This window comes from Lepidochelys kempii, chromosome 6 (genome assembly GCF_965140285.1).
Source record: "Lepidochelys kempii isolate rLepKem1 chromosome 6, rLepKem1.hap1, whole genome shotgun sequence".
Classification (NCBI taxonomy): domain Eukaryota; kingdom Metazoa; phylum Chordata; order Testudines; family Cheloniidae; genus Lepidochelys; species Lepidochelys kempii.
In genome coordinates, this window is record NC_136385.1 from 93,100,853 (window position 1) to 93,120,762 (window position 19,910).

The following is a 19,910-nucleotide window of genomic DNA, read 5'->3' on the forward strand; positions in this document are numbered from 1 at the left end:
ATTTAGTCCATCTGCAGGGGTCAGGGAGGGATTGGTCCCTGCAGTCTGTTCCGCAGGGCGCTGTCCAGTCCCTCCCTGAGGAGACAGTTCCGTGCCCTGGGAGATGGCTGCCTCTGCCCTCGTCTGCCCTAGTCAGGTCACTGTGCTAGGTGCCATGCTGCTTGCTCCCGCCTCCGCTGGTCAGCAGGCACCTGGCGTCTGCACACACAAATGCTTCAGTGCTCTCGGCTCTGTTCCAAACAGGCTCTGAATTTCCAGGACAAGTGAGGCCAAATGGCTCCCAGCGCAGTCGTTCCCGTGCCTGTGGGGATGGAGGTGCAGGCGCCCACCTTTTTAAAAATGACCTGCTACCAGGGTGGGGGGTCAAAGCTGCCCCACTTGATGAACGTCCTGTAGTCCCCTCTCTTCTCCCTTTATCTATGCCCCTCGCTTTAAACCTGCCCCCGGGCTGCACTAATGCCTCCCCATGGCCTCAAGCAGCAATCCAGCTGTGGTTGGCCAGCTGCGTTCCCCCTCCGCTCCCGTCACAATGCCCCACTCAGCAGCACCCCCTGCAGGTGGCCCAAGCCACCCAGTGTCCCCAGCCATGCTCCTTCCATTGGCATCCCCTGCGAGTGCCACATCTTCTCCCCCTGAGCACAGAACGTGTGCCTCCAGTCTCCAGCACTGAATGTCCTGAGCTGATGATCCAACCGTGACTCGTGGGTGAGTGGTAAAGCTGGCCATTGCCGTTTGTGAGCTACAGTCAGATTTCCAGCTGCAAATACTGTCATGGGAAATGGGGAGAATTACAGAGAGACAGTGGGATTTGGGGGGTGGGGGGCTCCCCAGATGGCTTCACCACACCCTGTTCCCCCACCGTGGCCTCTGCATAGTTTAGGGAAAGAATCCCCACCTTCCTCAGTTAGTGCTCTGCTCCAACAGTTAGCGCTCTGCTCCAACAGAGCAGCATCCCCTTTGAGGACAGTCTGATTCCCCAGTGCAGCACTGGACCCAAGCCCTAAGCATCTCTCCCTCCAGCTTCTCTTCTGTCTCCAAAATGTATAAAGATCTTTTCCTTTTTCTGTAGGTCGAATGAAAATCAGGTCACGATGCACAAGTGTTACTTCTTTCTGGTGTTCATGGTGATCATCCTGCCCTCGCTGGGGCTGACCAGGTACCACCCACGTGTACAGCCCTCCTCATTTGCTGGCAGACTGGGAATTATGTCCATGTCCCTGGAGCTCTTCATCCTGAGGGATCAACCCCAAAGCATTTTGCAGAGACTGTGTGTGCAGGGATCACTTCACCCACTACTGAAATGCAGCCGCCTCTGAAATGGAACACAGCATCTCTTAGCACTCAGCAATTCTACACACCAGTTATGGCAGAAAGTGTATGGAATCCATTTGAAACATAATAGGAAAATAGGGAAAAAGCATGGAATTGCCCATGGCCCAACTGACCAGGATGCCAAGATTAACTCCCTGACTCTTGGGCAATGTGCCATCATGTCTTTAATAACCATGTGTATTCCAGGGGGCATCATTGTTCCAGCTCCTCTGAAAGTCTGCCACCGCACAGCATCCCTGAGAGCAGTAACTCGTTAAAGAGCAAAAATATCTTACAGATTAATAGCTGGTTATTTATCATTCTCTGTGCTGTTGCTCCTTGGCCAACGCCAGTCGATGGCTTTAGGGACTGTGGAATGGCCCCGTTTGTCTTTGAGAGAGAACTGACCATCTCCCTCTGGGGAATTTCCTGGTCCATTGATTGATAGTGTGTATCAAACAGAAATGGCAAAAACAGTACAGCTACTCAGAGGCTATTGCATTTGCAGAGACTCCTGCTGAGACCCAACTAGCCAGCCGTTTAGCCAGAAAGCACTTGCTCCTCCCCTCTCTGCACGTTTGTTGTCTGTTCCCGGGACTGTCCTGTCCCCAAACTCTCCCCTGGTGAGCCCCTCAGCCCAAGGACCCCCAGCTGCACAGCCCCCTCCTTCCTGAGTATGAGCTAGATCAAGTGACCCTGGGTATTAACCCCTCTCTTGTTCAGCTGATCTGCAAAGGAACTCCTTAGCCAGGTGTATATGTGAGCCTTGTTCTCAGGTCTAGCCAAGCTGTGATCAATTCTGGATCCTGGGGTTGGGGCAAAGGTGGTTTTAATCACCTTTGGGGTTTCCTTATTCTAGAGCCGGCTGGGATCCAGTTTGGTTTCCAGCACAACTTAAAGAAGCCGTGGGGCTGACCTAACTTGCCCTCAGCTGCCTGTGGCATCAAGGGGTTGTTCAAGCAGCTGGGACTAGTCAGAGCATCGAGATCCTTCAGTCATATCCCTGATGCCAATGGGTTTATGCCACCTATGGATTCTGGCTATGCTGGGGCAATTGCCAAGCAGTTAGTGGCCCTTTGCTCAGCTGGAGATGTGCAAACAGACCAAAGCATCAAGCCAAGAGGGCTCTGCAGGAGCAGCAGCCACTCCAGTAAGATTTTGGCACGGCTCCTTTGTAGGTTTAACCCTTTCTGTGGCGACTTCCAGGTCTTGTAACCAGGTCCTTCAGTAATTGCCACCTTTGAGAGAACAGTGTTTTCCAGCATTTGCGCCATGTGGACCAGCTGTTCCTTCCCAGACCAGCCTTGGTTATTATCATTAGTGTTATTATTCACACAATGCCAGAACAAAACAGGCTGAGCACGTTCCACACCAAGGTCAGGCCCCGTGCCAAAGGGAAATCCAGAGATGGGTGGGGGCAAGGTGTGCTGCAAGACTTTTCCCTGCTCTCTGCATGTGCGTACATGCGTGTGCATGCAAGAGACAGAGAGAGAGAGAGAAAGAGACTCTTGCCTATATGCCCTGGATATTCTCTCTTGTCTGTATAACACACGTCTAACCAGCTCCTGTTCTCCCTTCTCTTATCCAGTTTAGATCTTTTCTTCCACTGGCTCTTTGACATTCACTTCTTGGATGAGGCAAATATCAAGTTCCAGTGAGTACTGGCGGGCCCTGAACATGTGTGGAGCCGTGTTTGTGTGGGGATGTGCGTACACGTGTCGATTAGGGGGAGCTGCATGCACAGCTGAGTGTGTATGGGGGCAGAGGAATTGCATTTTGCACTGTCAGTGTTTTGGTTGCAGTGTTGTGGATGCCCCAAGTTTTGGACCCCATTTCTGAGCAATCCCCTGAGCAGAAGGGGCTGCAAGCTCATGGACCCAGCAATCCTGCAGCTGTCACCCCCTGCACTGCTGCGCAGCAGCTTGGAGTGATTCGGGCATGAGTCCTGCAGCCACCAGCCTGGCACAGCTCTTCTCTGGCCATCTGCTTGGGGCACATCTCATTCTCTTCCCTCCTTGTTGTTTCCGGGGGCAGGTGTGTTTTCCTCCCTGATAACGGCGCTTTTTTTGTCAACTACGTCATCACGTCCAGCCTGATCGGGACAGCCATGGAGCTGCTGCGCATCCCCAGCCTCATCGTCTACGCAGCCCGCCTCTGCTTTGCCAAGTCGGAGCCAGAGCGGCTCCACATCAAGCGGGTACGTGGCTCCACTCCTTGCACTCCTTGCACACCTGCACCCACACGTTGCCCAGCTGCCACACCCCTCCTGGGCTCTCAGACCCACCAGAGCCTGTCTCCACTGTCCTGGCCAGAAACTCAACGTCTTATACTCAGGAGGGTGGGGCTCTGGTCCCAATGCCTCTGGGGAGAGACCCGTGGCCTAGGGCTGCTCCAGGAGGTGGGGCTCTGGTTAGAGTGACCAGGTATCCAGTTTTCGACCAGAACACCAAGTCGAAAAGGGACCTTGGCGGCTGTGGTCAGCACCGTCGACCAGGCCATTAAAAGTCTGGTCGGCAATGCTGCGGTGCTAAGGCAGGCTAGTCCCTACCTGTCCTGGCTCCATGCTGCGCCCCGGAAGCAATCAGTAGGTCCGCCTCCTAGGCAGGGAGGCCATGGGGCTCTGCACACTGCCCTTGCCCCGAGCAACGGCTCCACACCCCCATTGGCTGGGAACCGCGGCCTGTGGGAGCTGCGGGGGTGGTGCCTGTGGGCGAGAGCAGCACACAGAGCTGCCTGCCGCACCTCCACCTAGGAGTCGGACTTGCTGACCGCTTCCAGGGCACAGCGTGGTGCCAGGACAAACAGGAAGCCCGCCTTAGTCCCTCCATTGCACTACTGACGGGGAGCTGCCGGAGGTAAGCCCGCACCCCAACCCCCTGCCCCATCCCTGAGCCCTCCCAAACCCAGATTCTCCTCCTGCACCCCAAACCCCTCATCCCCAGCCCCACCCCAGAGCCTGCACTCCCAGATGGAACCCTCACCCCCCTGAACTCCAACCCCCTACCCCGCAGCCCCCTCCCATACCCTCACCCCCTTCTCCACCCCAATCCCCTGCTCCAGTCCAGAGCCCCCTCCCACACCCTGAACCTCTCTGCCCCACCCCTCAGCCTGGACCCCCCACTCCTGCACCCCAAACCCCCTCATCCCCGGCCCCACCCCAGAGCTCACACCCTCAGCCAGAGCCCACACACCAACCCTGTGCCCCAGCAGGAAGCCTCCTCCCACACCCTGTACCCCTCATTTCTGGCCGCACCTCAGAGCCTGCACCCCCTGTTAGAGCCCTCACCCCCTCCTGCACCCCAACCCCCTGCCCCAGCCCAGTGAAAATGAGTGAGCGGGGAGAGAGTGAGCCACTGAGGGAGGGAGAATGTAGCGAGCAGGGGAGCAGGGCCCTGGAGAAGGGGCAGGGAAGGAGGCGGGGCCTCAGGGAAGGGGCAGGGCTAAGGTGTTAGGTTTTGTGAGATTCAAAAGTTGGCAACTCTAGCTCTGGTCCCAGTGCTGGGGACAGGCTTGTTGCTGGAGGCTGCTGCAGGACGCTTGGCTTTGGTTCCAGTCCCTCTGTGGCTGGCAGGGGTAAGCTGTGCAGAGGAAGCAATCGGTGCAGGTCTGGGAAGCCACCGCGGCAAGGGAGTACATCATGTTGCTCAGTAGTGACCCCACTGGCTGTGTGAAGAGCAGCAGCGCCCGGCTCTGAAGGAGAATCCCTTCCATGGTCAGCAGGCAATGGCTGCGTCATGGTGCCTGGGTGGCTTACACAGGAAGAAAGGAAGCATAAAGGACTAGGAGTTGCTGCCAGGCCCTGGAAGAGATGCTGGGGAGCGTGGGGTTGAGGGAAGGCAATGGGCTGGGAGATCTGGGGTCAGTTCCTGGCTCTGCCACAGACTCTGTGGGTGAACTGGGACAAGGCCTGTCATCTCTCGGTGCCTCAGTTTCCCATCTGTGATGTGGGGGCAATACATCCTTTCTCTGCCTTCCGTCTGTCCATGCAGAGTGCGAGCTCTCTAGGAGAGGAGCTGTCTCCACCATGCGTATGTGCAGTGCCTAGTGGGAGGGGCCCCGATCTCAGTTGAGGCCTCCAGCCAGTGTGGTAACACACACGGTAGTACCAGGCTGGAGGCAGCAGGGTAACTGGGCTGTTGATTGTGCCTCAGAGCCAAGCCTATGAGTTCCAGTTTGGGCTGGAGTACGCCTGGACGTGCTGCATCTTTGCTGTCGTCATGACCTACAGCATCACCTGCCCCATCATCGTTCCCTTTGGTGAGTGGATGTACCAGTCCTGTGAGCTTCGAGCCCGGCCCTCAGCTGTCTCACCATCTCCTCTGGGCCTGGCCCCGGGGCTGGAAGCTGCCTCACCCACACCCATGTTCCCAGGAGAGTCTGTTTGCTTCCTTGGGAGGTGAGCTGATCATCAGAAGGCAGCTCTGTCTGGTCTCATTGGCCTCCTGCTGAAACACCCCCCCCGCCCCCGCCCCCACACACACACTGTCATGCAGCGACTGGGGAACCAGCCCTGGTACAGAGAAGTGAGCAGGGATCAGCTGCCAAATCCCTTGGCCCAAAACTTCATCACTGGCATCAATTCCATGGACTGTTCTCCTTGGCCCAGTCCCTCATCCCCTCTCCTAGCCGTGGTGCTCTCGCTTCACCCCCGTTTGTCCAGTGGTGGCACCTGTCCTGATCCTCCTTCATCCTCCTGGCCCAGGTTTGCTCTACATGCTGCTGAAGCACATGGTCGATCGCTACAACATTTACTACGTGTACATCCCCACCAAGCTGAACCAGCGCATCCACTCGGCGGCCGTCAGCCAGGTGGTGGTGGCGCCCATCCTCTGCATGTTTTGGCTGCTCTTCTTCTCTGTCTTGCGTCTAGGTAGGGTGGACTCAGGGCAGGGACTCCTCCAGCCTAGACCTTATCTGTATCAGGGCTCACTTCTCTAGGGGACAAGCAGCCAGCTAGTGACCATCGCCTTCTCGTCAGGAACAGGAGGAGGGGGAATGGGGCGGACAGGGAGAAAATAAATGGGGAAAGGGTAATGTTGGGGAGATCTCGACGGAACTCACCGTGTGGGGGGAGGGCTCAGCCAGATGTGGGGGAGACCTTGGCTGGTACTTGTGGGGGGTACTCAGTCAGATGTGGGGAGATCTTGGCTGCTACTCAGAGTGGGGGAGATCTCAGCTAGTACTTAGGGGGGGCCTTAGCCAGAGGTGGGAGCGATATTGGCTGGTACTCAGGGTGGAGGGGCTCAGGCAGATGTGGGGGAGATCTCGGCTGGTACTCAGAAGCTCTTGTGGCTGGTAGGAAGTGAAGCTGGTGGACTCTGATGCAGACTCCCATGCTGGCTGGCTGTTTTTCTCTGCTCTAGGTCCCATCCGTCCCATCACCCTCTTTACCTTCGTGGTTCTTCTATCCTGCATCCTCTTCTCTTTCTTTGGCCTGTGTCTGAAGAAGCTACAGCCAAGGAAGCCCTCCAGCTACCAGGTGAGAGAGGGAAAGCAGCCACTTTGGTCCCAGGATCTGACTCATCGTCTCTTTGTCCTGTTTGTCTGTGTCTTGCCTCTCAGGGGGTCCATATGTACTGAGATGCCTGACGATTTAGTTGCGTCTGGAGCAGACACAGGGCTGACTCCCCTGGTGCTGCGCAGAGCATCCCCCCTCTGTCCATTCACCATCACCAGCTTTGGGTGTGTCTGTGCTGCAGTTAGCCATCTCTGTGAGCTGTAAAACCAGCTGTGGGTCCATCTCTGGGCAGGTATCTCTGATGGGCGTGGTCAGCTCAGTTAATCCTAGCTCTCAGTGGCTGCAAATGTGATCCCCTCCCTCTCCAACCCCATGGTCTCAAAGGGCTGTATGAGGGTGTGTTCCTGGGGTTTGCCCCCACCACTTTGGGGAGCTGCTGCCTCCCTCCCGGACTGCTTCATCTTCTCCCCCCATCTTCCGGCAGATGTCCGAGCAGTCAGAAGGCACCTTCAACGACACAGAAAGAAGCAGCATCTCCTCAACCCCTAACTCAAATGTGAGTATATCCGCTCCCCCGCCTGCCTCCCACCCCCTCCCTGGCCTCACGCACCAGACACCTCGCTTCGGGAGTCAGCTTCATGCAGCGTCAAAACACTCTGACGCAACCAACCACTAATGCCTGAGACCAGGAGCACTGCACTGAGACTCTCACGGTGACCCAGACGTGCCTCTACCCCGCCATAGCCACGCATCTCCTGGTGCACAGCTCTTGTGAATGAGGGTAATACACTCACACGCCCCAACCTCATTGGCCAATCAAATCCCGCCTTTCGTCCAGCCTGGATTCTGAGTGGGAGCGGTGTCTCTTTCTGATCCTCGCCTCTAGCCCATTGTCTGCTTTGTGCCCCAGATGTTCGTGGCCACGGTGCTGCAGGAGCCGGAGCTGAGCCTGACGCCGGCTGCCTCCCCAGCTCACCAGTCCTACGGCACAATGGGCAACCGGCTGGAGCCGGTGGAGAACAGCGAGGAGGGTGGCCTGCAGAGCTTTGAAACGGAGCTGGAGACTGTGGAGGGCGAATTCAGAACCGGGCCCATACTGGAGGACCAGGTCCATTACCACTGAGCAGCCTCCCGCAGTGGCAACACCAGCTGGACAGAAACACCGACATCAAGTATTGAGAACGGGGAGGAAACTCCATCTTTTAGGCCCCAAGCTTCCTGATCTGCCATGTGGACCCTGCCGCCAGCTCTCAGGCCCTGGCGAGGGTCCAGTGCCGCTAACTGGACCAGAACCAACCCTGCTGAAGGAGCAGCGGCTTTCCTGGCCTCCGAGAGCCCAAGCCCCAGTGCTGGGGCGGTGGCCTCCTGCTCATGCACACAGATAATACTGGGGTCTAGGGTGCAGTGGTGGAGACAGAACTGAACTGAGGGAGAGACCCCAGGAGGCCTCCTGCTTCCATCCTGTGCTCCAGCTCTGAGCAACTGGAGCCGATGGCTAATTCATCTCATGCTAAGTAGCCTGCCTGCCATCTCCTGGCTTTCCCCTCTCCTGGAGTCAGGGTCAGTCGCAACAGACCTCAGACACCCGTCGTTGCTTTCCCCACCTTTCCCTCTGGTTCAGCATCTCTTTGGAAAGGAGGGGTGTAGTAGAGCGAGTGGCCCCCAGACACTGGGGCTGGGGGTGCACAGACCCATTGCGCCAGGGCAGACGTGGCTGTGAACCTTTTTTATCAACATATTTGGGGAGATTGGGAGGTGGGCATGGGGAACGGGCTTGTTCTCCTGCTGCCAAGGGAAAATGCCCAGAGAGCACCGATGAACGTGTCCAATGCAGACGCAAAGGCCTGCAGCTCCTTGGCTGCCACAGGAGCCAGCCAGACTCAAGTGCAGATGCCAAACCCATAGCTTTGTGGTGCGCTCACTCGCTGCCCCAAGGAGCAAGACAGGGGAGTTGCCCTTTTAACTGGGCCCCAGCGCCAGGCCTGAGTGTCGTCTGTTCCTTCCCCCCATGTCTGCTTGTGGCTATGTGTGTGAACGTTGTCTGTCTTTGGGGCTCCTTGCACCTTGGTTCAGTGTCAGATACAGAGCCTGTCACCTGGTTCCCCATAGCACAGGGTAAGGGAGAGAGAGAGATATGGTGGGCACCAGGGGGAGAGTGCTGAGGCTAGGATGAAATAACAGGCAGCGAAAGGAGAATCGTGTGCCCTGAAGCATTAACGCTTTGTACAGCACCATATTGCAGACTGCCGGCTCTTTGGGCATGACCTCCGGCGATGCATGTAGTCTCCAAGGGCTTAAGTAAAGAGGCAGCTAGGAGTAGTGGGGGGCTCTATACATGCAGTGGCTTATGCATGTGATTGAACAAGCACCTTTGGGGAACCCTTCTGGGAAATCTCTGGGCGGGAAAACCTTTGCCCCCATCGCCTGGACTGGAGAACACATGGAGCAGCCTCATGAAAGCTTGTTTCGGCTGGCCCTGCAGTAAAACGGGGGCAATATGGTTGCAGGTGGCTCAGTGAGGGATCCGGATGTGGTGGGGGGCAGGTGGGAATGGGGAAATCTGGATGCACAGGGGCTCGTTTTGGGGTGGAGGGGTTCCAAGTGCAGGGCAAGGGCCAGGTGCTGAGGGCTCATCAGGGTGGTCTAGATACCGGGGGCGGGGGCTCATCAGGGTGGGGGTTTGAGTGCAGTGGGGGGATGGGCTGGCTGCAGGGGTGGGGGAGTCTATATTGGGGGGGTCTCAGCAGGGAGTCTGGATGCAGGGAAGCTCCAGCTGCAGGGGGTGAGGCTCTGCAGGGTGGGAGTATGGGTGTGGGCTTCTCGGGGGGGGGGGGGTCCTGGGGCAGATGCACAGGGGTTAGGCAGACTAGGGAGCAGCACCAAGTACAGTGACCCCCCCCCCCCTTCCACACCCCCTATGGCTGAGGAATGATGGTGGCAGGAACGGGGGGGGGTGCAGAGCATCCTGCAGCCAGCAGAGGTGGCAGGGGGCTGAGGCGGCTTGGGACTATCAGCTGAACCAGTGCGCCTGCGCTGCTGGGGGGGGTGGGGCGTGCGTGTGTGTGTGTACGCGTGCACACAAGTGTAATGGCTTGTGACTTCCCTTTGCTTCCCCCTCAAAAAGTCATTTTTCTGCAGGGAAGCAAAAACAAATCAGCTGGGGACATGAATGCTGCGCGCACACAGTGGCACAGAGTTCCCCCAGGCTGACGCGACAGCCGAGCCTGGTAGGTACATAGCTCAACCTTCTCTGAGCTGTGCGGCTGCAGGCTCCGTTCAGCCCTGCCAGCAACTTGCCTCAAGTTGCCGGGTGGCGGGAGGGAGGGAGGGAGGTATGTGAGCTGCCCTCTGAGCGCATTACAGAGTCCCATCCATCACCGCAGCCAACAAATAAAACCGTGAATGTAAAACAAAGGGTGTGAGATTAAAAAAATATGTTGGCTCCCCTACTGCCCTCAAGGCAGCCATGATGCCACAACCCTCTCGCAGGAACTGGGCTCCGGCCCCACAGGCAGGACAGTTACCACTCCCCATGCCCAGAGCCGGGCTGGCTGTGGGGATGATGCTGGTGCACAAATGAGGATCCAAGCAAAAGCGAGTGGGCCTGGTTCCCCCCCTTAGTGTGGTTAGAAGGGCCGTGGTTTGTGTGTGTGTGTGAGAGAGAGAGCACAGGGGACAGGCAGGAGGGGGAGCGTTTGGTGCTTAGCCTCTAAGAACTGTTCTCCAGTGAGCACAAGGTGGGTACGGTAAGCCGGGCAGCCTGTCTGCGCCCTTGAGGGGAGTGGGGGTGGGGGGCTCAGCTCCTCAGGGCCAGGCTCCAGCCTCCCAGGCTTATGTACTGTGGCCCAGGCACCACTACTGCATCACATTAGCCCTCAGTCATGCCCACGGGTGCCAGACGGAGCATTCTGATGGGTAGCATGGGACAGCGGCAGTGAAAAGTCATAGTAGCACTGAGGCCAGGGGAAGCAACTCCCAAGAATGGGACTTAGGATGGCAAAATTGGAGGGGGGCAGGGGGAAATGAGCTCTAAAAGCAGAGATGCTGGTGTGATGGGTCACCTTCCCATTGTCTGCGTGCACATGGCCACATCACAAACCCCTCCTGTGCTCAGTGCTTGGAGCACTGTTGGTGTCTGAGATCCCATCATAACCCTCACCCCCAGCAGCCAGTCAGCCAAACACTCATCTGTCCCTTTGCCCATACACCCACATCCATTCCTCACCTCATACATCCCTGTGCACCCAGTGGTGTCTGCACAGCTCCACCCACCTCACCCCAGCCAGCTACTCCCTGGCCACCCCATCCCACTGTGCCCCTGTCTAACCTCACTCTGTGCTGTCACCATCCCCCGGTTGGTCTGGCCCAGTTCTGGGGGAAGGTGGATTGTTCCTTATGCTGCCTCTCCTGTTGGAGACAGTTTGATGCTATCAGCACCTGATCAACTAAGCTCAACGCCTCTCTCTCTCTTTTGCTGTTTCTCTGGTATGGAAGCAAAGTGCCTGTGAGTGGCACGGTGTCCTTGAGGAGCTCTGGCTCCTTGTCTGACTTTCCCTTGGCTGTCACACTATAGGAATGTGCCAGAGTTCTGTACCTTTCTTGTTATTTATTGCTATGACCGTGCCTTGAATAAAATGACTTCGCCCAGCCCTGGCCTGCAGTTAATGGCACCTGTTTACACTGCACCACACTCACCTAAGCAGCAGGAAAGGCAGGGAGGTGTGATGTGAAGGACATCGGCTCTGGGGGCATCCACACAGGGTTGCTGTTACTGTGCATAAACAACCCAGCCCATTTTTAAATCCAGGGCTTACATTTGCTCTCTGGCCTCTTACAGCAGTGAGTGCTATGGGGTACTCACTGCAAGAAGACATGGCTCCTCCCCCTTGGTCTAATTTACTGCCCTCTAATAGAGATGAGGTGCTCAGGAAAATAGCTCCCCTTCCTGGCAGCCTATCTGGCCCAGCACTGCGTGACACAGTTCCATCATGTCAAATAAACTGATTCTGCTCACGGACTCCCATCTGGGCTGCAGACTGGACTGACCCAGCACCTGTTCCCTCAGACTCATACTCAGGCTGCAAGTGGTTGGAATGTGATCTCCATAGGAAAGACCTCAATTGGACTATTTGGGTCCTTTCTGTAATATACTGAATGTCCCAGAGTGTGGGACAGGTCCAGGTAAAGATCCAATCTGGGTAGGGACTTGTCCTGGGAAGCCACCAGAAGAAGCTGCTCACAGTCGATTGTGCATATGTTCAAAATAAGACAAAGTTGCCATTCAGCTACACTGGGCTCCTGGGGCTTGTGCTAAGCCCCAGGAGCCCAGTGGAATGGAAGGCCCCCACCCCCCTTTTTCGGGGGGCGATGCATGTGCGGGGCACAGTGCTATCTCCCAAATACCACCGACTTGAGGCACCAAAAAGAACCATTCCCTAAAGTAAATTGTGCCAATCTGTGACACTCTCTTCTCTTTTGTTACAGGAAGGACAGTGGAGAATTAAGTGGTGACATTTAAATTATCAACACTGGGTGGGCATCTAGCTCAATGGAGCAGTTCCCACCTCTCAAAGCTATTGGTCCAAGTGCTCAGCCGACTCACCTCCACTTTGGGGCCCCTCCATTCATATTTTTGAAGTTTTCATCACAAAGCAGCTAGAGACTTTTTCTTTTCATGACAGCTGAGAGTCTGGAGACCAATACAGTAGCTGAAGAGAGGTACCCGTGCAGTATATGGGCACATCCCAGCTGGTTCCAAACCCAGGGGTGGAAGTACCCTGCTGTGGGCTCCACAGATCTGCTGTGCTGCTCCAGCCAGAGGAGAGGAAAGTTCCCCACTTTGCCTGATCTTCTACCCCTATGTCAAACTGGAAGCACTCCCTGGGCACACCCTTCCCATGCACTTCAGGAGAGGAGGGGTGACTGGGCATTCGGGGAGAAAGAGGAACCAGGATGGAGTAAAAACATGGGTGAGAGGGGCCATGGTGAAAAAGACATGCATGGGGAGTGGGGAGGGGAAATGGACAGACTAGGGGAGGAGGAGAGACAAAACAAGGTGTATAGAATAGTGCCATTTCCGACAGCTAGGCACATTCCCATTTCCGGTCAGAGCAGGGCTGCAGGGAAGATCTGCTGCTCGGTGCTGCCCCCTGGCCCAGCACCTGCTCAGTCTGCGACCCATACAGATACAGCCTGGGACCTGGAGCCCAGCACAGCCACTGCTGCAGTTAGCACAAGGCTGAAGGCAGCAGCCTAACTGGATGCAAAGGGAAACCTTAGGCAATGCAGCCTGCAGTGGGCTCTGTGTAATACTGGGTCCTGGAAGCTGGTTTGAGAGCCAGCCTCTGCCCTCTGCTGGCTGGAACCAGCCTTGCTCCCACACCTGTGTGGGTACACTTGTGCGCGCTCCCTTCCCCACCCTATTTTGCTTCCCAGCGTGCACCTCCTTCTCCGCCAGAGCCACCTCCTCCACTCACCAGCTGCTCATCTGTCTGCGATCCAGCAGAGGGGAGCAACAGCTGGCAGAGCAGGCCCCACAGCATCGCCTGCTGGGAGGGCAGCTTTCCCGCAGGGCTGCAGGAGGCGACGGGGCTGCGTGAGCATCACACCAGGGGCCTGATGTTAGGTGTACAGGCCCCTGCGCCTCTGCTTTTGAAATGACAGTAGAAAAGTGAAAATTAAGCCCCCTCCCACCCCCAGCACCACCACGTAGAGGAGTCAAAATAGCCTGAGAGGTTTTAATACATTTATCTCCCCTCAGGCTCTCCTGGCCAGGCAGCCTTTCCCCCTTAACGGGGCTACCATTCAGAGACAGCTTGGAGCGGAGTGTTGAATGTGGCAGGCAAAGGGGTTTCTGGCTTCTTGCCTTTCCATCCCATCTTATCTAGTAAGAGCCCTCCTGTGCCCCAAAGCACTGAGGGTGCACAGGGCCCAGCACACAGGGGCCTCTGGCTGCTGCTGCAGCACTATACATGCTAATGCTCATCCAGCACCGCTCTCCTTGGGACTCCTCACCACGCTTGCTCAGGTGGTGGGAAGGGGTTACCCGGTGAACTCTGTGCTGCTGCAGGCAGCCATCTGCCCTGGCAGGCTCACAGTACTGTTACCATGGAAATCAGAGCTCCTGCTTCTCCTGTCATCCTGATTTTAATAAAAAGCAGGCAGGATAGAGACAAATTACCCTGAGCCTCCAGCAATGGAGACTGGGGAGCAGCTTTGACTCGAGAACCAGGCTGTACAGATGAGGGGGTGAAGAACTCCAGTGACTTCACACACAGCAGCTGTGCATCTAGCCCATGAACTTGTTAGTGCCCCACTCTGCCCATTGCATGGGCATTCTCAGGAGCAAATCTCATGGAGGAGGAAGGCTGGTGGAGCTCACAACCATCAGGATACAGGCAGACATGCCAAACCCATGGAAAAAATGCAGAAATTGGGCTTATTTTTGGCTTAATTGGTTTGTGAGTTGCTTGTGGGCTAGTTTTTGGCTTGTAGCTTTTTTTTTTTTTTTGTTAGCTCCCGGCAAGCAGGGGCAAGGGGGGACGGGCAAGGGGGAGAGAGCCAGGGGTGCACAGGGGGCCCACCACAGTCCCAGACTGCACGCCGGGGGGATCTAGTCAAATAGAGTGTTGGGGTTCTTAGGGATTGGCTTGTTTTGAAATGGGATTAGCTTGAGTTTTGGCTTTTTGTGAAAGTTGGGGTGTTTATTTACCATGTGAAAGTTGGCAATTGTGGATACAGGTAGAGTGCATGGCCAGCCATGAAGCGGGTGTAGGAAAGGAGGTCTGGCACACCAGACAGAAGACAGATATGGCCTGGGGGACAGTTTGGGGGGAAGGGGGTAACTGTGGTACAGAAAGTCATATGAGAAGATGCATATAGGGCAAGGAAAGCCTGGTGGTAGTGTGAGGATCTGATGCAAGTGACCCCATCACAATGAGAAAGTAGACGTGGCTTTGGGGAAGATTTTCTGGAATGGCAGATAGGACATGAGTGACAGGTGGGGACAGGTAGAATCAGGAACTGTTTGGGCAGGTGAGGTAGTGGATATTATGAGAATGAAGCTCTTGGGGTTCCCCTGCCAAAGGAAAAACAGATGCGGGAAGGAGAAGTCACCAGGATGAACGGCTTGCAAACCACAAGTGGGAAGCATGGAAGTTGGTGACAGTCCCTGATTGTCTCATCCCTCCCCTGGGACCGTGGTGAGAGGAAATAAGAAATTAACACACCTCTTGCGGTTGCTGTGGAGTCACACTCATTACAAAAAGAAAAGGAGGACTTGTGGCACCTTAGAGACTAACCAATTTATTTGAGCATAAGCTTTCGTGAGCTACAGCTCACTTCATCGGATGCATACTATGGAAACTGCAGAAGACATTATATACACAGAGACCATGAAACAATACCTCCTCCCACCCCACTCTCCTGCTGGTAATAGCTTATCTAAAGTGATCACTCTCCTTACAATGTGTATGATAATCAAGTTGGGCCATTTCCAGCACAAATCCAGGTTTTCTCACCCTCCGCCCCCCCCCCCCACAAACTCACTCTCCTGCTGGTAATAGCCCATCCAAAGTGACCATTCTCCTTACAATGTGTATGAAAAGCAAGTTGGGCCATTTCCAGCACAAATCCAGGTTTTCTCACCCCCCCACCCCAAAACACACACACACAAACTATGGATGTAGAAACCCTCTACACCAACATTCCACACAAAGATGGACTACAAGCCGTCAAGAACACTATTGACGTCTCCGACTCAAGGAATATTTCCAAAATACCTCTGAACAACATACTAATCCACAGAGGCCTCCCTACCAACATTACAAAAAGAAGGATTCTAGGTGGACTCCTCCTGAAGGTCGAAACAGCAGACTGGACTTCTACATAGAGTGCTTCCGCCGACGTCCACGGGCTGAAATTGTGGAAAAGCAGCATCACTTGCCCCATAATCTCAGCTGTGCAGAACACAATGCCATCCACAGCCTCAGAAACAACTCTGACATCATAATCAAAAAGGCTGACAAAGGAGGTGCTGTTGTCATCATGAATAGGTCGGAATATGAACAAGAGGCTGCTCGGCAGCTCTCCAACACCACTTTCTACAAGCCATTACCCTATGATCCCACTGAGAGTTACCAAAAGCAACTACAGCATTTGCTCAAGAAACTTCCTGAAAAAGCACAAGAACAAATCCGCACAGACACACCCCTGGAGCCCCAACCTGGGATATTCTATCTACTACCCAAGATCCATAAACCTGGAAATCCTGGGCGCCCCATCATCTCCGGCATTGGCACCCTGACAGCAGGATTGTCTGGCTACGTAGACTCCCTCCTCAGGCCCTACGCTACCAGCACTCCCAGCTACCTTCGAGACACCACTGACTTCCTGAGGAAACTACAATCCATCGGTGATCTTCCTGATAACATCATCCTGGCCACTATGGATGTAGAAGCCCTCTACACCAACATTCCACACAAAGATGGACTACAAGCCGTCAAGAACACTATCCCCGATAATGTCACGGCTAACCTGGTGGCTGAACTTTGTGACTTTGTTCTTACCCATAACTATTTTACATTTGGGGACAATGTATACCTTCAGATCAGCGGCACTGCTATGGGTACCCACATGGCCCCACAGTATGCCAACATTTTTATGGCTGATTTAGAACAACGCTTCCTCAGCTCTCGTCCCCTAACGCTCCTACTCCACTTGCGCTATATTGATGACATCTTCATCATCTGGACCCATGGAAAAGAAGCCCTTGAGGAATTCCCCCATGATTTCAACAATTTCCATCCCACCATCAACCTCAGCCTGGTCCAGTCCACACAAGAGATCCACTTCCTGGACACTACAGTGCTAATAAACAATGGTCACATAAACACCACCCTATACCAGAAACCTACTGACCGCCATGCTACCTACATGCCTCCAGCTTTCACCCTGACCACACCACATGATCCATCGTCTACAGCCAAGCTCTGCGATACAACCGCATTTGCTCCAACCCCTCAGACAGAGACAGACACCTACAAGATCTCTATCAAGCATTCTTACAACTACAATACCCACCTGTGGAAGTGAAGAAACATTGATAGAGCCAGAAGAGTTCCCAGAAGTCACCTACTACAGGACAGGCCCAACAAAGAAAATAACGGAACGCCACTAGCCGTCACCTTCAGCCCCCAACTAAAACCCCTCCAACGCATTATTAAGGATCTACAACCTATCCTGAAGGATGACCCAACACTCTCACAAATCTTGGGAGACAGGCCAGTCCTTGCCTACAGACAGCCCCCCAACCTGAAGCAAATACTCACCAACCACCACATACCACACAACAGAACCACTAACCCAGGAACCTATCCTTGCAACAAAGCCTGTTGCCAACTGTGCCCACATATCTATTCAGGGGACACCATCATAGGGCCTAATAACATCAGCCACACTATCAGAGGCTCGTTCACCTGCACATCCACCAATGTGATATATGCCATCATGTGCCAGCAATGCCCCTCTGCCATGTACATTGGTCAAACTGGACAGTCTCTACGTAAAAGAATAAATGGACACAAATCAGATGTCAAGAATTATAACATTCATAAACCAGTCGGAGAACACTTCAATCTCTCTGGTCACGCAATTACAGACATGAAGGTCGCTATCTTAAAACAAAAAAACTTCAAATCCCGACTCCCGCGAGAAACTGCTGAATTGGAATTCATTTGCAAATTGGATACTATTAATTTAGGCTTAAATAGAGACTGGGAGTGGCTAAGTCATTATGCAAGGTAGCCTATTTCCCCTTGTTTTTTCCTACCCCCTCCCCCCCCCCGACGTTCTGGTTAAACTTGGATTTATGCTGGAAATGGCCCATCTTAATTATCATACACATTGTAAGGAGAGTGGTCAGTTTGGATGAGCTATTACCAGCAGGAGAGTGAGTCTGTGGGGGGGGGGGTGAGAAAACCTAGATTTGTGCTGGAAATGGCCCACCTTGATTATCATGCACAATGTAGGGAGAGTGGTCACTTTGGATGAACTATTACCAGCAGGAGAGTGAGTTTGTGTGTGTATGGGGGTGGGGGGTAAGAAAACCTGGATTTGTGCTGGAAATGGCCCATCTTGATTATCATACACATTGTAAAGAGAGTGGTCACTTTGGATGGGCTATTACCAGCAGGAGAGTGAGTTTGTGGGGGAGGCGGGGGGGGGGGGGACAGAGGGTGAGAAAACCTGGATTTGTGCTGGAAATGGCCCAACTTGATTATCATACACATTGTAAGGAGAGTGATCACTTTAGATAAGCTATTACCAGCAGGAGAGTGGGGTGGGAGGAGGTATTGTTTCATGGTCTCTGTGTATATAATGTCTTCTGCAGTTTTCACAGTATGCATCCGATGAAGTGAGCTGTAGCTCACGAAAGCTTATGCTCAAATAAATTGGTTAGTCTCTAAGGTGCCACAAGTACTCCTTTTCTTTTTGCGAATACAGACTAACACGGCTATTACTCTGAAACCGCTCATTACAAGTTAGTTAACACTGGCTCCCTCTGCTGATTTTACAGCCCAGTCTCATTCCTCTCCCCACCGCCCTGCAATGAACTGTAGGTCCTACTTAAATAACAGCAATTATTTTGTTCAAGTGTTTGGTCACAGAACGGATGATTTCTGTGGGGAGAGAGACAGACCGCAGAGAAATGTCTTTGCTCCCAGTCTCCTCACACTTAAAGGTTAGCATTTAAATTTAGCATAGGTGTTGAGGCCTAGAGCGGGAGCAAGAAACCCTCTCTGCACAGTGTTTGTAATCACAACCTCTTGGCCGATAGCTCTCACTTCCCTCTCTCTGAACAGGCAGCTCAACAAAGGTCACCTGACACGAACGTGATTGTTTAGGGCGCTGTTATTCTGCACTTCAGACCACTCAGTCACTCAGAGAAACCACTCTGCTGATTACAGTCATTTGCGTGTGAAACTCTCTCACAGCTGGGGCTGAAAAATTAAATAATGCAGCCTGATGCAAAATGACAGCCAAGGCTTGGCCATTGGGGGCATAGCAGAATAGGGTAGAAAGCCTCTTCGGCTAGAGCATCGGTGTGACTGGTGGCCTGGAAAATGCTGCTAGGATAAAGCGTTAATCATACAGGAAAGCCATAAAACATCCTCAAGACCACCAGTATGTGCTAGAGAGATGACCCCTCTCTGGTCTAGGACGCATGAGTTGTTTTGCTGCACTCTCCAATCCCGAACACTCCTTTAGCCTGTCTCCAAAGTGCCTACAGAGTGGTCAAAGAACGAGGTTAGAAGCCTGCAGACCTGGGTTTGCTTCAAGACATCCATGCCTCAGTTTCTCCCATAATCAAGTGGGTATACCACCTGTAGTATCTACCTAGATCGCAGGCATGATGCAAGCCCTAAGAGGGGACTTGTAAAGAAAAAAAAAAAAGAGCCTTTTTAGCCTTTAGCTTAGGCACAGTATAGAAGGGAGATGGAGCAAAACCACAATATTCCTTAACCTGAAGCAACATGGCTAGCGTGAATATCTTGCATAGTAGGTGCTTCCAGCAGGGCTATCCCACTGCTTCAGTTAGCAATGGATCAGTTCCCCAGCGCAGACATAGCTGACAGCAACTGGAGAATTAATGCAATGGCACGATCACGGAAGTGAGAGAAGATGAGCAATTGAGAGGGGAAGGGATTACGGGTCTACTGCTCAGAACATTTTGATCCCATTAGGTGCTATTTAACTCCATGGGTTAACAAGCCAGGAGTGGAAAGGACGTCTTTGTTAAAGATTCAATAGCCTGCCCCTTCCAATAAGAGACATGGGGAACAGTTTCCAATAGACATCTGAGGCCACCGAGCAGTCCTCCAGCAAAGCCAGGCAAGGCCAGACTTGACATTCGCACTATCTCCAAGATTCACACAGAAATCAAATAAAACCCTCCCTCTCCCACTCCCCTTTTTCAACCTTTCAGGTCTTTTATGTTGAAATCATAAATAAGCCAAAAAGGCAGAGACTCATTTTTAAAAAAAATGCTTTGCGGGTCACCTTGTATCAGTCCCTGGCAGGTGTGATTTAATACTAGCATTGTTGCTATACGGCTGTCTATTAAACACAGTCCAGACAGGGC

General features: G+C 53.8%; 1 protein-coding gene across 11 annotated transcripts in view; it reads left to right on the plus strand.

Annotated features, from left to right (window-relative positions):
• TMEM63C (transmembrane protein 63C) overlaps window positions 1-9,427 on the plus strand; it is a 78,188-nt gene extending 68,761 nt beyond the window's left edge. For 8 of the 11 annotated variants that reach the window (XM_073349275.2, XM_073349270.2, XM_073349271.2 and 5 more), the window contains 8 exons: window positions 1,070-1,156; window positions 2,900-2,965; window positions 3,346-3,508; window positions 5,463-5,568; window positions 6,014-6,181; window positions 6,675-6,790; window positions 7,254-7,325; window positions 7,680-9,427. In XM_073349275.2, the coding sequence (XP_073205376.1) occupies window positions 1,070-1,156; window positions 2,900-2,965; window positions 3,346-3,508; window positions 5,463-5,568; window positions 6,014-6,181; window positions 6,675-6,790; window positions 7,254-7,325; window positions 7,680-7,892 (991 nt within the window). In that variant the 3' untranslated portion in view covers window positions 7,893-9,427. The remainder of the gene's footprint in view (window positions 1-1,069; window positions 1,157-2,899; window positions 2,966-3,345; window positions 3,509-5,462; window positions 5,569-6,013; window positions 6,182-6,674; window positions 6,791-7,253; window positions 7,326-7,679) is intronic. The other 3 variants (XM_073349279.2, XM_073349280.2, XM_073349278.2) reach the window with 2 other exon arrangements.
• The last annotated feature ends 10,483 nt before the right edge of the window (window positions 9,428-19,910 follow it).